The 17,591-nt window shown below is 47.6% G+C and overlaps 1 protein-coding gene across 3 annotated transcripts in view; it reads right to left on the minus strand.

Annotated features, from left to right (window-relative positions):
* LOC135918530 (ipis-1-like) overlaps positions 1 to 17,591 on the minus strand; it is a 187,602-nt gene that overhangs the window by 10,598 nt on the left and 159,413 nt on the right. For all 3 annotated transcript variants that reach the window (XM_065452144.1, XM_065452143.2, XM_065452145.2), the window contains exons 4-5: positions 13,835 to 14,129; positions 1,972 to 2,146 (exon numbers count right to left, since the gene is read on the minus strand). In XM_065452144.1, the coding sequence (XP_065308216.1) occupies positions 1,972 to 2,146; positions 13,835 to 14,129 (470 nt within the window). The remainder of the gene's footprint in view (positions 1 to 1,971; positions 2,147 to 13,834; positions 14,130 to 17,591) is intronic.

The raw sequence follows: 17,591 nt of genomic DNA on the forward strand, positions 1-17,591 counted from the left end.
GTAGACGACTTTTGCGTTTCTCCTTGCTTCCTTTTCTAGGCGAACTCGTGCTTTCTGAGCGAAATTCCTAACGCATTTTTAATGAGGTAAGCAGAGTGGATGGCCAAATACCTCTTAGTTATCTTTCAAAAGCCACTGTCGTCGGGGGCTCTACCTAAATTAAGTAAAATTATCCCAATACCAAAAGGCGGAGATCTTAAATGTGTTTCCAACTACAGGCCCATTGCACTAGCGTCAACACCATGCAATATTCTTGCACACATTGTCTCCAAACACATCAGAGAATGTCTGATGAGCAAAAATTTCTTCAGTGAGTCTCAGCATGGTTTTCGTAGGGGTCTCTCGACGGCAACACAACTTGCGGAAACAGTGCATTTCATCTGTGAAGTGCTAGATCGAAGAGGCCAAGTAGGTATGTTTTAGCTAGATATTAAAAAGGCATTCGATACGGTTATTCACATGAAACTATTGTTGAAGTTAAGAGTCGTGTTACGAAACTGCGAAGTTGTCCAATGGATCGAAACTTTTCTAATAAATCGCCGATAGGGCTGAGACCCCAACTCTTCCTAATATATATCAATGACCTGATAACACACACATCAATTCAAGCCAAATTATTTGCAGATGATTGCGTTATTTTCCCTGAAGTAACCTCCGCAGTTCACCAACATAAACTTAATTCTTACTTAGATCAAATACACGAATGGTGTAGGAAATGGCAAATGTCACTTAACTTGGAAAAAACTGTATGCTTGACAATATCAGCAAACACGCCCCTTTACAGTTCAACTACTCCCTATCGGCTACCTCACTAAATCGAGTGACCGAATTCAAGTACCTGGGCGTAACTTTGACGGCTAATACGAATTGAACGACGCACATTGACAATATTGTTGGCAAGGAAAATCAAAGATTAGGATTTATTCGACGGACTTTCAAGCAAGCACCAGCAGAATCCAACTTATTTTATACAGAATGCTCGTTCGTCCTACAGTGAAATATGCATGTAAAGTCTGGGATCCGTGCGACCAAAAGAACACACTAAAATTATGTGTGCAACGGCGTGCCTTGCGCTACATTTTCTCCAAATATCTAAGACAAGACTCGGTGTCACCGCTTTATGAAAAGCAAACCTTCATTTACTTAAAATGCGAGGAAAACAAAAATGCTGGGCCTTTTTTACGCCATAATGAATCACATGGTTCTGGTAAACAAGGAACGCTACATAATCGAGACAACGTCGCGGGTAGTAAAAAATAAACACTCAAAGTACGAGAAAGAGGGTAGATTTTCTAAGGATTGTTTTAAATATTCTCCCTCTTTGCAAACTACGAGAGAATGGAATAAACTGCCGCAGGAGAGAGTGGTAAGCGCGACTGACTGCGAGCAGTTTCGGACCCATCTTCAAGGATACTCTCCTTATTTCAGTTTTTGTTACCTTATAGTGCTGTACTAAGTGCCACAAGCTGATGCACTAAGTGTCATGAATTGTTGTTAATATTATTTGTGTATACCTGATCATATGCACTGCAGCATGTTTAGCGTATATTGTTGTTTGGCATGTAATACGTTATTGTACTCATTCCTATCTTGGCCCTGTAAAGGGCTGATAGTATGTTCAAATAAATATATAAATAAAGATAGCTAACACAGTAGGTATGAAATCAGCTACATTATATTGCTTGTGTGGTTTCTCTGCTTTAAACAATTCTTGCGGCTTATTTTCACATGGTAGTTGTATACGTCCGCCAGTCCACTACGATAACTAAGAAATTAGGACGAGCAAAATGTAAACCCACCACCAGAGGCACGCCCCGTAATTTCCCGTAACGCATTTCAGATAGCAACGAAGGGGATGTTCAGGAAAATGTTCGGCAATATTGCTGTGCTCCCGACTGCGATGGTAAGACTCCGAGATGACTCTCGTGGAATAAAGTTTTCACCTTTTCCTGGTTTACCGTGCACACGTACCTGTTTGACCTTGAAGAGTGGCAGGCTCACTCTAACTTCTTTCTCGGCTCTGAGGTGGTCAAAGCAGGTCATTGCAGTAAACGCACTCAGCTTTGATTCCAACAGCTCAAGGCCGTTCTTCTCCTCAGGCAGAAGCACCACCAGTGAGAACTCCGGGCCCACGTATGCATCCACACTGCGGTTGCAGAGAAAAAATCGCAAGATAAAATCTTGATACCGATACCAAAAAATTTACCACACTTCGTACTACGGAAAAATTGGGGCCAGAACTCACGTAGAATAGTTATTCAAGTATTGGAACAGCGAAACGCGTCGTGTATAAGGCATGCCGGTCTCCTCTGGCTCGCTTCCCTCTGGACATGCAGCGCCTTCGGCGCATCCTGAGTGACACATTCAGAGTCACCCCAGTAGCCGTCAAACAGGTTCATTGAAGAGTGGGGCTTACCCGGTGGCACATACATGCCCAGTTGCCCCGAGGGCACATAGCTAGGGGCCCATGTCCACGTGGGTGACCAACAGTTTTAGGCTCAATTGTCTTCGGGATCACCGCCCGTTTTAGACTGCACTGTCTCCGGGGTTGATCGGCCCACATTATTAGTGGGACAGCTATAGCCGCGTACAACTTAAGAAGTCAGGACAGGCCCCATCCAGAAGACAGAAGCGGGGTAGCCACTGAAGAAAAAGTCCTGGTGACACGGCTCACCCAAATTCCAAGCGCGAGCTGCCGTGTTCTCCGTCAGCGGGGTCGTTGGCCATCCGGTCTAGACTGACCGTTCGGCCGTCCGGTCAGTCTAGAGTTCGAGCACGTTGGTGGAGATTCGTGTACATCCGCCTTTGAGGGGCAAATGCCACCGCCTTCTAAAATTGTACCCGGCTATAGTTTATTAGATAGCCCGAAACAAAACTGGTTTCTAAATGCCAATAATTCTATGCCAGTTAAAAACCCACTTTCTCCTAGGCCTATATTGTTTGCAATGGGCATGCGTGCATTGGCTAATTTTCTGACATGACTTTGCCAGCTGGTGCTTATGCATTTGTTTAAGTAATAAATTAGATAATTCCCTTCTATATTTTCTCACAGGTGCAGGCTGGAGAAGCCTGTACCAGTGATAACACAGGTAGCACTGGTGCGTGAGAACCGGTATTATAATGTGATAAACGATATTTGCCTACTTCAGGAGCTTTGAGTGCGTGTATATCAATCTATCCTCTTGCGCCAACCCAGTGACCCACGTTGTCTATCAGATTTTCCTACTAGGTATGCACTCGAGATCGTGATTGCGTCGTGTCCATTCCATCGTCATCATTGCAACTCCATCATCCGAGTCTCCTCATGGAAGCGTCGCCACGTTATGTTCATCATACAGCCCCTCGTAAAAAATCATTGTCATCACATTATCGTTGTCAGGCTTTCGTTATGCCGTCGTCATTATTTCAAGAACATCAACAAATTGTCGTCATCTCATCGTCGTGATACCGCCTTCGTCATTCTACTGCGGTCATTCTCTTCTCATTTCATCGTAACCGTGCTCTCGTATGTGAAACGTGTTCAAGCCATCCCCCACATTGCGTTGTCGTCATACCTTTGTCATGACGGCGTCGTGGCTATTGCATCATAGTGATTATAGTTTCGTTATTCGATTCTCGCCATGCCGTCGTTACCACGCCGTTTTCGTCATGCTGCCTTTGTCATACAGTCGCCTTCCCGTTCTCGTCATACCGTCATGGTTGTGCTGATGTCGTGCCATCGTCATCATTTCAGTATGGTCAGCCCATAGTGTTCATGCCATCGTCACCACCCCACCTTGGTCGTTGATCGACTTCATTGCATGCTATTGTCCTTCAATCGTTATTATACCGCCGTTGTCATGGCATCGACGTCATTGCATCCTAATACAGAAGTCGTCATGCATTCCTTGTCATACAGTCGTCGTATTCCCAACTTGGTCGTTCGATCTTCGTCATTCAAGCATTCCATTCTCGCCTTACCTTCTTCGCCGCGGCGTCGTCATCATGGCTGCGTTGTGATAAAGACGTCGTCATGCCATCGCTGCCATAAACTCGTCGTTATCCCATTCTCTTTACGCGGTGATTGTCACGCTGTATTCATTTCATCGTCGGCATACAGCCTTCGTCATTGTAGTGGCGTTATTCATCATTCGTTACTTCATTGTCGTCACTGCGTCGTTGTTTTAGACTTGTCATACCTCTATTTTAATGACCGAACCAGGCTACAGTCTCATAGTGAAATGGGCCGACCACGGAGACGGTCTCGTCGCATATAGTCGATTCAAACGAAAAGCATGAACAGCTGAAGTTCGCAGCTTGATAAAGCGTGGCATGCGAGATCGCGTGCGCTGGCAGGATTTGCTCGATGTGGGCCTTTGGGCGTGTTCCACAGCAAAAAAGTGTAATGCGCCACGCGCGCGGCTTCTCCGAGGTGACGATGGTAGCTGAGGGCTCTGCTTGGATTTGAAGTGGATGGAAGCACCAACACGTCAGAGGTCGAGATAAGCAAGAAATGTTTAGAGCACTCTCGAAAAAAAGATATCCGCCAATCCACTCCTGTGAAGGCATATGGTCAACGAAGCTGTAGACATGTTGTGCTTAATGTAGGGCAATAATTAGTCAAACAAAGATAACGATGCGCGCCCATTACGCATATTGCTCCTCAACGGGATATATGACACAAACACATGTTTCAGTGCAGTTCACAAAACCTTTATTTTATTTATTACTTTCAAATTGCTCCTAAAACGCCCTTGTTAAATTTAAATTAGATTATCAGATGGTACGTGGCAAAGCTAGGATCTAATTATGAGGCAAGCCGTAACGGGGGATTCCGAAATAATTTGGACCTCCTGAGGTTCTGTAAGGTGTTCCTAAACATAATTACACGGCTGTTTTAGGATTTTGCCCCCATAGAATAACTGCTTTGTGGTTGTGGTCTCTATGATACACACATATGTTTTCCGTTCTTATTTCGGAAATGGGAATCGATGCATCACCCGCGTGTGGTTGGCTGAATCGGATCGTTGAAGTAACTGGGGCCAAAGACTCACACGACGTGGTCGAACCACTGCTTTGTTTGCGGTTTAAGATGCGTACGTTGGTCTCCGCAAACGACACCGGTGAGGGATTGGCGTGAAATCAGCGCGCGGCTCGTCATCAATTATGTGGTTTGAGGGCCGTTTTGTGCCTTTAAACGAAAGCTGTGCTGTCTGTTAGCTTCACGCCTCTGCCTTGGGGAACTACGACCTATTGTTCGTGGCCCTTCACTGCCGCCGAGATCGGCCCACCGTGTTTCCTGTCGAGGTGAAGGACGCCGCCAAAAAATCCCGGGATCCTAGCCATAGACAGCTCCGCTGTTGAAAGCAGGGAAGAGATTCATACCACAGGATCCGCAACAGGCTTAGGTATTGCTACAAGGTACATATAGATGTGTTGAGGAAGAGAAAACAGATTAGGAGATGTATACAAAAATTCTAGAATGAAAAAGGTGTGTAATATACCTGATTCATTCAAGCAGGCCAGGTGACTATTTGTCTCCACCCCGTTTGGAAGGCGTTGCCAATAACTCATCATCATCAACAACAACAACATCATTATTGTCATCGGGCGCCCGTGGAGGTGACCGTGGAAGGCCGACCGCACGAAGTCTCCACGTTTACGTCACCCCCCTTTTCACTTCTTGGCGAATATCTGCACGGTACATGTCGCAGGCAATTTTTCAGCCCTACCTGGAAGATTTTGCCGCGTCAACCGTGTAGTCTTCTTGCGCCTTTTTTCACCCGTGCCTTTCTACATCGTTAGTCATTGATTGTGTCTTATCTATAGTCCTCACTTATGTTGTATATCGATTTATTTTCTAAGCAAATCATGCGTGCGTTCACACCATCTGTTGCCTTTGAACTACTGGATGGCAGACTGGTAGATATCATCGTAGATGCCAGAGTTTAGTTGTTGTCGGAACATTCTTTCTTTCTTTGTAGTTTTTGAACTTTATATTGCGACGACTTATCAACTCATGTGGCAATTTTCGTGTTTGTACGTCTGCTCTGTAGTGGACTGTTGTTCGTATAATATTTGCTAGTATTTTCCCATGCATACTTCATCCCGTTTTATTGCGATGGAAATTATACGGACATTCCAGGCGCATTTCAGGCGTCGGCGTCCGCATGATATTCCGTATGATGTCCAAGCGGGATAACAACTTGCCAGTGCGCCATATGCTGTAGGTGCGAATGAAGGTGCGCGAGGATGAGCCCAGGATGACAGCTGCATATTTAGATCGAAAAGGGAGGAAAGCGGGGAGGAAGTGCAACGTCTTCCACCGCGTGCAAGGCACCAGAAAGGGGAGAGGAGGAGTTCTACTCCGGCTGTGGCTGCGTAAGGCACGGCCCCCATCTTGAAAGCCATCTCCGAAGAGTACAGAGTCTAGGTGCGCCGAGGGCTGATAGCTCCGTGCGCGCTGTGTTCGCGCCACCTAGTTCACGTTGAAGCGAGAGAGCGCAGGAATTCGCTCGCTTCTGCTTCCGCTCTTCTGAACAGCGTTTTGAGAACAAATGTCCGCGCTCGTCGAGTGAGATGCGTTTACACTTGCCTGTGCGTGCGTGACAACATGCTTCCTAATTTAGTGAGTAAGCGCATGTCTGCGAGCTTATATGGCCGATAAAACTCGCTTCTTCATTCGCAATCGCTTCTTAGTCTTTTGGATGGAATAGTGACTTTTTAGTCTGATGCATGCATGGCGTTGTGCGAATAATGTTTTTGTCGCGTGATGCATTTATTTACTTGCTCTGATGAATAACGGTTGTTTTACGTAAATGTAACCGTATGTCCTCTACCCAATGTCTTTTTGAACGCATGCCGTGTATTTATAAACGAATATCCTGAAAAAGTGAAATATACATGACGTAACACACGTAAGTGAAAGAAAATGATATTTTCGCGTTTGAAGTATTTGACATTTTATTCATTACTGTCTTTAGTTATGGGAATGCCAGTTTGGGCGGCCACTACATATACCAATACACAATTAAATAATTGCACAATCTATCATTCCCCTCTTGGTGCACAATTATCGCTCCATCGAGCCTTGAGGCTGCGGCACACAGCAGGACAAAATTTCTTCAATCAGCAAAAAAAAATGGAAAAAAGAAAAAGCTTGCTTAAAACTTGGTGTGCCTTAGCTGCTGCAATTTTTCTGGGTGTCCGCATTTTAGGGGCATTTCCACATGAATGGAGTGGCGTACTAAATCAAGGAAATTTGGTTTGTCCACTTGCGGGCCAAGCCAACACCAGATGCATTCAGAAGTACGCAAACTTTCTCTCTGTATTCTCCTATTACCTTTCGAATGCTATCGCTTGTGAGCTGATGCATTTCAGCACACGCAAAACTGGTTCCTCTCAGTAAACAGGGTTTAAAATTTGAGAATTACGCGGCAGTGACCCTCATTACAGTTGATGACTTAGGTTAGTACCACGAAGCGCTATAGTGACAGCAGCGCTTAAAATAATAGATCGGATAAATAAATAAATATTTATTAAAAATAGCAGTTTAATGTTTATTTAATTCATTCCAGGGTGTATATGGCAAATTCATTGCACTGTTATGAAGCTGGCCGTATTGGGAAGGTTCGGATTAATTTTAAGTACTCTTAAGTTCTTTCACGGGCCCAGAAATCTGAGCACACGAGCGACAGGAACATTTTTCTGTGAGTGGAGCATAAAGTGTTTTGGGAGGGCCGGCCCCCCAGCTCACTTTATGCCTCCCAAAACACTTTATGCTCCGCACTCGGGACCACACACTAACAACACGCAGACAGCGGCCGAAAGGCAACTAAGCGAGGAAAACAAAAGTCTCAAACGCGAACTCGAGCTAAGCCGAGAAGAAACGCGACAACTCAGAAAGAGGATAGACGACCTAATTAAAGAAATGCAAGCGCTCAGACGAGCGGGCTACTCGCCGATCAGAACGCCAACGCCACCACCGCAGGCCGTGGCACCAGTGCAGCAAAACACAGAGGAGAAAAGCTTTAATGATGAAATCAGGAATTTCATGACTAGCGTGCAAAACCAAATGCAACAGATGCAAAATCAGATGCAACAAACGCAACAAAAGATAGCTCTGCAGGACCAGAGCTTCCGTAACTACGTCAAAAATCAAAACACGCAGAAAACCACTAATGACGCCAGGGATAGGCTATACAATGACAGGCGATTCGGATCAGAAACCCAAGGTACAAGCAACAACAGTAACAACGCAACATGGCAGGACAAAACCAACTAGAAGTATGGCAGTGGAACTGCAGAGGGTACAAGCGCAAGCAAGGACTCCTGCAACAGTTCATATCTACGCGAGAAAATCCACCAGATATAATCATGCTACAGGAAACCAATAATACACCCGCACTCAGGGGCTACACGTGCCAGGAGAGTGGCCGCACCGCGACCCTCATAAGTAGCAAAGTAGTAACCATAGCGCATAAAGAAATCGAGGACACCCAGATAGAACACGTGATCACGGAGGTGATTCCCAAAAAGAACAGAAAGGCTAGAAGTACGTACATAGTAAACTTGTACAGCCCACCTAAACAGACAAAAGGAAACTTCATTAAACTTTTCGCGGAGGCCAAAAAATTGGCGGGACAAAACACCCTAATCATAGCGGGAGACTTTAACGCTAAAAGCCCGCGCTGGGGCTATAAGAAGGAAGACAAGAAGGGACGAGGCATCTGCACGGCGGCAGAAAACACCGGGTGTGAGCTGCTAACCGATGAAAACCAGCCGACTAGACAGGGAAACAGCGTCAGTCCAGACACGTGTCCCGACCTAACCTGTATCAGGGGTGCCAAGCAGGCAGAGTGGGAAAACCTGCTCGAGAACCTTGGCAGCGACCACCACATAATAAGAGTCAGCACGGTGGCAGACAATATCAAAAGGAAAATTGGTACGGCTCGGCTGACGGATTGGGACGCCTTTAGAGCACACTGTCGACAGCTAAAGGGTAACATTACCTCGGTTGAAGAGTGGAGCCAGCAACTCAAGCAAATTCAGGAAATGTACACGCAAGAAGTGCATAGAACGGAACAAACACCGGAGGTAGACAAGCGGCTCCTCGGGCTCTGGGAGGCTAGACGCGGGCTCACCAAGAGATGGAAAAGACAAAAGCTAAATAAGAAGCTAAAGAAGAAGATAGCGGACATCACTAGGCAGACGGAGGAGTACGCGACGCAGCTGGCCAGACAGGGGTGGCAACAGTTTAGCAACTCGCTGAACGGGACCCTAAGTACGGCCAAAACGTGGCGCATCCTCAAGGCCCTAATGGACCCTAGCAAGAACAAGTCCGAAAGCGGCAAATCGATCCAAAGACTGGTCCACCAGTACGAAGGTACCGAAGAGCAGCTCCTGAAAGAAGTCCGAGAAAAATGCTACGGGAAAGACCAAATCGAAGGTTACAAAGGAGATTATCTCGGTGAGGAAAACCCGAAAATGGACCGACCCATCACAAGAGAGGAGGTCACCGAGGCCGTGAGAGCGGCCACCAAGAATACAGCGGCGGGAGCGGACAAGATTCGAAACTCGCTCATAAGAAAGCTAAGCGACGAGGCAGTCGATCAGCTGACGTCGTACCTCAACACGCTCTGGCAAGAGGGGAAGGTACCGGCGGAATGGAAACACGCCATCGTGGTCATGATACCCAAGCCGGGCAAGAAACTACAGATCGAGAATCTCAGGCCGATCTCGCTTACGTCGTGCCTGGGAAAACTGTATGAGAGAATAGTCACCAGAAGGATCCAGCAGCACCTGGAGAACGGGAGGTGGTACCCTGACAGCATGTATGGCTTCAGGGCCAACCTATCGACGCAGGACGTCCTCCTGCAACTCAAAGAGGAGGTACTCGACACAATGCCTAAGGCGGGTGAAAACGTTGTGATGGCGCTCGACATCAAAGGCGCCTTCGACAACGTCAGCCACGCGGCCATAATGGAGGGCCTCAACAACACCAACTGCGGAAGGAAAGTACACGACTACGTCAAGGACTTCCTAACCGACAGAACGGCAACGGTAGGACTGGGGGAGTTGAGGAGCGACACCTTCTCCACACCGTGTAAAGGCACACCCCAAGGCTCCGTGATATCACCCGTGTTATTTAATGTGGCGATGATCGGCCTGGCAAAACGACTCGGCGAGATTCAGGGCATCCAACACGCGATGTACGCGGACGACGTCACGGTTTGGGTCACGCAAGGTTCACTGGGAGAAAAACAAGAGAAGCTACAAGAGGCTGCGCGCTGTGTCGAAAAGTACACCAGAGAGAGGGGACTGGTATGCTCCACAGAAAAATCCGAATTACTGAGAGTAGGTAGACACCCGACCCAAGCAACGCTGGAAGTAACGCTTCATGGTCAAAACATCCCGGAAAAGAATATGATCGAAATCCTGGGCATGTGGCTACAGGGCAGCAGAAAATGCAGCCACACCATCAGCCTGCTGAGCAAAGTGACGGAGCAGGTGGGCCGGATGATCAACAGGGTCTCCCAAAAAAGATACGGCATGAAAGAGGAAGACACACCCAAACTCGTCGGCAGCCTGGTCGTCAGCCGAGTCATCTACTCGCTACCGTACCACGCGATGACCAAAGGAGAGAGGGAACAGGCGGACACGATAATCAGGAAAGCATACAAGACGGCTCTCCATCTGCCGAAAAACACTTCAAACGAAAAACTGCTCCAACTGGGCATCAGCAACACTTTCAGCGAACTGGCGGAAGCCCTGCTTGAAATGCAAAAAGCCAGACTCAAAAGCACCCCTGCAGGGAGAGCGCTCCTGACTAGGCTGGGACGGGACACGAGTGGACACGTAGATAGATACGCAGACGTGCCCGACTGCTTAAGAAAAACAATAAGCGTTAGGCCAGTTCCTAAGAACATGGACCCCAACCTCCACGAGAGCAGAAGGCAGGCGCGAGCCGAATACGTGGAAAAGACACTCGCGCTACTAGAGAACACGGTGTACACGGATGCTGCCACGTACCCGCGAGAAGGGAAGCGCATGGCCACGGCGGTGGTGGTGGACGGCGACGGGAATCTGCTCACATGTGCGACGGCAAAGGCAGCCGACACAGCGGAGGCCGAAGAAATTGCCGTGGCGCTGGCGGCAGTAGAAGGATATAGGACAGGCAGGCCTCTAAACATCCTAACAGACTCGAAGGAAGCGTGCAGAAATTACACGCGGGGCAGGATTAGCAAAGCCGCCCTCAGAATTCTTGGCGGAGCCAACTTCGCCGAGAGGAACGTTACGCACAAGTTAATTTGGATTCCGGCCCACGCAGGCATAGAGGGTAACGAAAGGGCAGATAGCCTAGCTCGAGAGACCACGTTCCGAGCAGAGCAGTCGCGCGCCCCGGAGTATCACCCACACGCTTGTGAGGGAGGATACACAGAAATCTTAAACTTATACAGAGGGACGAGAGCCAAATATCCCCCACCGCACAAAGCTCTAACGCAGGAGGAAGCAACGAGTTGGCGCAGATTGCAGACAAACTCCTTCCCAAATTTATACATCCTAAACAAAATGTACCCAACACAATATAGAGACACCTGCCCATGGTGCGGGGCCACACCCACACTATACCATGTCACATGGGAATGTAACCACAATAAATCATTCCACCAACACAATAACCCGAGTGCGGAGCAATGGGAGAGTCGGCTTACCAGCTGCGAGCTCACGGCCCAAAGGGCCTTAGTGCAGCACGCTAGTGAGGTAGCTAGGCTCAGTGGAGCCCTGGAATAGGGGCCCACCCTTGCTGGAAGAGGCTCCAAGTCGCCGGCGCCCAAGACGACCGAGACCTCGAGACGCTAAATCCTTGAAGGAACCAAAATAAAGTTTCTCTCTCTCTCTCTCTCTCTGTGAGTGGATATTGTTAAGCCTTTCTTCACGTCCTATTACGATGGCGAAATGTACAGATGAAAGCAAATGCTGCCAGCAGGAGGCGACCTGAAAGCTTTGAATACAGCCTACAAAACGATAAGCATACATGTAACCAGCAAATTATGAAATATAGTGCGTCTCCGGCGAATGAAGAATCCTTGGAGTCGTATTCCACTTCTACATACCGACGAGAAAGTAGCGAGAGTATGTGTGAGAAAAAAATAAACGCATTTAAGAATATATAAGCACAATGTATACCTCTGCCATTCGTAGACCATCAGATGTCACATCCAAATCAGTAAGAGATCGCATAGCAGCGCCAAAGAATTTTTCTTCCCCTCGGAGCAGCCACGGAAACAGTGCGGCAGCGCCCTAAAGCCTCCCTGACGCATGAGATGGATGGATGGATGGATGGATGGATGGATGGATGGATGGATGGATGGATGGATGGATGGATGGATGGATGTTATGAGCGTCCCCTTAGGAACGGGGCAGTGGGTTGCGCCACCAAGCTCTTGCTATTCTACTGCCTAATGTCCTACGTAGGTTAAAAAAAAAGAAAAAAAAACGCTATCAACCACCACAACCAAATTTTCTGGTCCCCTATTGCGCACTGTGCTTTTGTGCGTCTCCGTTTTTTGTCGCTTCCCTACATTTTATCAACGAATCCTCCAATCGCCTCTTACTAATCCCTATTGCGGCCATGTTTACTTTTCCACTGCTTTCGCTGAACCCAAGGGCTTCAACGAGGCCAGTGGTGCCTACATCGACCACTGGGTAGACGTCTTCACATTCTAATAAAACATGCTCCATAGTTTCCCTAGCTTTACCGCAGCAAGCAAATGCTTCTTCTTGCTTCTTATATCTTGCTTTATAGGTGCGTGTTCTAAGGCATCCCGATCTCTTTTCGAAAAGTAATGAGCTTCCATTTGAGTTATGTTAAATTGTTTCTTTCCCGGTTTCGTTTTTCCCTCTTAAGTATTTACTCATGGCAGGTTCCCTTTCCATTGCCGCCACCCATGATTATCTCAGCATCTCTGACTTTCCGCTTGACGTTCTTTGTTGCTGTGTTGCCTTTCTGGTAAGCTTCCTAGTTCTTTTCCTCCACTGTGAATCAATGTTTTACCTGCAAGGACACCTGAACACTCTATACCAGCCCATTTACTCCTTCCATATTCCTCAGCCGTTCTTCATACTCAATTTTACTGCGAGCCTCGCTCACTTCCAAACAAGTCCAGCCCATATCAACCTGCACAGTTTCATTTGTAGTCTTCCCGAGAGCATTCGGCTGCGAGCGCCGCTGCGCGGTAAAGCAGCTGGCCACGTCCACAAGTGAACTGACGTTATCTCTGTGTACATGCGGCGGCCGGAGCATGTACACAGAGATAACGCCTCGAACAGCCAGCGTGCAATCTCAGAGGCCATGGGCAAGCACGCTAACTTCACGCCAGCACCACGGTGAGGCGTGAATGTCACGTCATTTATGAGTTTGCTGAGGACATTGCAAGGATTACAGTTGCACCATTCGGAAGCTTAGACTCGCTTGCCTGGATATACTCGATAAAATCCCGAGGGTTACGTGCCAAAGCCACGGCATTATCATGAGTTATGCCGTAGTGCGGGACGAGAGAATAATTTTGACCGCCTGCGGTACTCTAACGTGCACCTAATTCTAAGCGCAAGTGTTTTTTCCGTGCAATTCCAAACAAACTCCGGCAGCTGCGGTTGGAAAGCGAACCCACAACGTCGTGCTTACCAGTGCAACGACATAGTGACTAGGCCATCGCATCTCTGGTTGCCTTTGTAATTGTCGCTTGTCTGAATGTTGTCTTTACAGCATCCATCACACTGATGTATAAAAAAGTTAGAGGTGTGTCAACACCGCGTACGAAAAGTTTGAGGCGGAAACATGTCGGTGACTCACCAGGCTGGCGTGACAATACCGCTTCTGGGCGTGCTTACGCTGGATCGGCTCGGCTCGGTTCCCTGGCGATTCCCGGGTAGTTCGTACGGCAGCTCGATCGCCGTGGCACGCAGGTCGGTGCACTTGGCGAGCCGAAATCGCCCCGTCTGGTGCACCATCACTACGGGCGTGAAGCTGCCGTCCGACTCGTAGAATGTTTCTCGCGTTGCGGTGCGGTCGTCGAACGCCTGCTTCCACGAGCCTCGGAACTCCACCACGCTCACCATGCACACCAAAGAGGACGGCGTGATGCAGCCTGCATGGGTGATCAAATTTCAGGTGGTCATGAATTCGGTAAACTATAGAATTGGGCTACTTCGTTCTACGGGATCCAGTGTATAATAACGCAACTTCTTCAACCAGGAAAAAAAGAGCATACAAGCGAGGACAACTGCTGTTCTTCTTTTTAATTTTTAAATATTTTTGAAGCATGTGTGGTGCCCTCTGCTTTTTCATAGTACATTTCTTCAGTCACACTGTTGGCAGCCATGACACGTTTACCAATTTGCTCAAGAGGGCATATTCAACATGCATAGTAACCCGCCGTGGTTGCTCAGTGGCTATGTTGTTGGGCTGCTGAGCACGAGGTCGCGGGATCGAATCCCGGCCACGGCGGCCGCATTTCGATGGGGGCGAAATGCGAAAACACCCGTGTGCTTAGATTTAGGTGCACGTTAAAGAACCCCAGGTGGTCAAAATTTCCGGAGTCCTCCACTACGGCTTGCCTCATAATCAGAAAGTGGTTTTGGCACGTAAAACCCCAAATATTATTATTATTATTCAACATGCATAGTAATCTGGCAACAGTGGCCGTCTTTGTCATCTTCTTTGAGGCCGTGTAGCTACTTTCATGTCTTTGCTTGCGTAGTTGCGAAATGGCTCAGCGATGTTCGCCGACTGCCTGCTCAGAACTCTAAAAAGTAGCAGTCGCATTCATCGTCCAGCGATAAAGGGCCTTCAGACAATTTTTTACTTAAGCAAAGAGTGACCACATTATTAAAAGATTTCGCCTCATGAATCCCCTGTCGGAAGAATGCTTGAAATTCTTCAAGTATATAAGGAGTTAGATGCCGCTATCGCACGGATGAGCCTCTTTCTCCCTTCTTTCGTCTCGACTACTGCGCAGAAGCTACGCAGGGCTGGCGCCCAAGAGGCACATGAGAAGGCAAAAGTCTGCCCACAAGTTTAGCCTCTCGCTGGCGAGAGGGCTCGTCGCGGCGCTCTCTGGCGGCAGGAGCTTAGCACTACTCCACTACAGTCTTCAAGACAGCTGAGCTACCGCAAGTGTCGTGTCTAGACTGGCAATGCAAAAACGACATGCTTTTAGCTCCCGTTGTTGGCGACCTTAAAGTGACCTTGAGCCAAAAGCCAGGGCCGTTGTCCGGGCGCTCAAACGAGAATATGCGGTGAAGTTGCGAGAACAAAAGATCACCCGAGCTACCAGTCAAAACTAAAGAAAATGCGGCCTCTGGCGCCCACCTATCTGTACAGGACCGCATTGCATACGCTATAGTTACTGGCCCAACCAGTTACAAAAAAATATTGTTTCCGGGTTCTTCCTAATGTTTGTTCATAGTACCACTCTAGCTATAACTTCTAGTACGCTGAAGTTTCATTTCTCGTTTCCAATGGCGACATCCGAAAGGCAGCTACAGGGCGCCATACACTTAATTGTCATCGTTTAGCGCTGAGACAAGGTTGCCTGCCTGTGCTGTTTTGAACGCAAGCGGTGCGTGAGTTCCGTGGCGTGGTGTTTTCGTGGCCTCGAGAGATGACGCATCGGTGCACGGCGCCTCCACCGGGCGCTTCTACCCGCCGCGGTAGCTCAGCGGTTACGGTGTTGTGCTGCAAAGCACGAGGCTGCGAGATCAAATTCCAGTCGCGGCGGCCGCATTTCGAGGGATGGGAAATGCGAAAACGCCCGTGTACCGTGCATGGGAGACAGGTTAAAGATACCTTGGTGGTAAAAGTTAATCCGGGGTCTCCGACTACGGCGTGCCTCATAATGAAATCGTGGTTTTGGCACGTAAAACCCCCAAATTCAATTCATTCTTCTTCTAGCTGTGCAATGCACTCTGCCTCCCTGGCGTCATTCACTGCCTGTCGTGCCGCCTTCGACCGGTCTTCGTCTTCAAGCTGGGCAGCGTCCATATGGACCAGCCTACAGTAGGCATGGTGCGGTGTGGTGTGGTGGGGTGTGCGGTTGCCATATATATATATATATATATATATATATATATATATATATATATATATATATATATATATATATATATATATATATATATATATATATATATATATATAGCTCAAAATTAGCAACCACAGCATTCCTGATAATCTTGTGCTGATCACGAAATCTGCCAGCAGCTGTTGGTGGGATTCTTTGCTTGCGATGACGACATTGCAAAACGAGACGAAACACTATTTCCCGGTTTCTGACCCGATATCGTGAATTACCTGTGGAATCCAGTGCAATTGAATTTGTCTCTCAAGTTCACAGGAACCTCTTCTACGGATACGCAACTTTCTCACTATGTTCAAGTAGTGTTTGAGGGTCCCTTTAATGAAGAGTGAATTGTGCCACCCACCATGAAAGAAGGCAAGTCCGCTGGGCTTTGTACCCTTGCATATTAAGCCAGGCTACATACTCAAGGGACGTATTGCTTGGAAGCCTAAATATCCGCTAAACATATTTTGGCAAATATGTGGCGTCACACCTGAGCTAAGTAGTACCCCAAACAATTGGGGCACTACGTCTAATAGTCTCGAATTTTGCACCGAACCCTTTTCAAAAAACCTTGAATTGCATTACAACCGCCCAGATTCGTTCGTGCGCATAAAAACGTGCATGATGTGAAAAATTGAAGCTCTGGTATTGGTTCTTTGGTGTAAGCTGATAAAGCTACAAGCAACTAACTAATGAGCATTGTAGTGCTTCCGTTCGAATTGGATTCTCGCTTCGAGCATGCGAACTGAAATTGTGCGAGTGAGGTTGCACATACATGTCCAATGAAAACAGAGGAGAATCCTAATCGGAGATGTTGAGCGTAAGGAGTTATCTTCTTTTATGCCGTATTAGGCAGCTTTATATTAGGGGACTCAAGCCACACGCAAGCGTTGCGGGAAGCTAACCACCGGTTATAAAGAATCCCATAGCGAGTACAGAAGGGCGCGAAGGGCCCCCACATTGGAGCTTGCGTCCCCCAACGCTTGGATGCAGCTTGCCCTTCCCTTAACCTAAAGCTTTCCATTTTTTTGCCACTCGCAACGGCAAATATGAAGCTTTGAACACATAGGACCTAATGCGTGTTCCCTCTCACTCGCGTTCCCTGCACTGCTTAATCCTCGCACTGCTTTTCTGCATCAGTAGCTCGTAAGTAATGAGTTTTTCGGGGTTTAGATATACCACATCATCAAGCACAGTATAATACATAAGCAACCCTGCAATCGCGCTGTTGGGCGCACTGTATAACGCAGCGTCACAAAGCCAAAGCGGAAAAGGAAAAAGAAAGAACACACTGTTTTTAAGTGCCAATAGAAGTACAAGCAATACACGTACATGCGATTTAACCGCGCGCCACTTGGTGGAGCAGCAAAAGCTTGAGGTTAGACCGCATAGGTTTTCATGAGCCATGGGTCAACTGCTGTGAAGATGCTTGGTTCGATGTCTTTGGACGTCGTACCCGCTCAGCAATTTATTCCTATAACCAATTAA

Source organism: Dermacentor albipictus, unplaced genomic scaffold (assembly GCF_038994185.2).
Source record: "Dermacentor albipictus isolate Rhodes 1998 colony unplaced genomic scaffold, USDA_Dalb.pri_finalv2 scaffold_15, whole genome shotgun sequence".
NCBI classification, from domain to species: Eukaryota; Metazoa; Arthropoda; class Arachnida; order Ixodida; family Ixodidae; genus Dermacentor; species Dermacentor albipictus.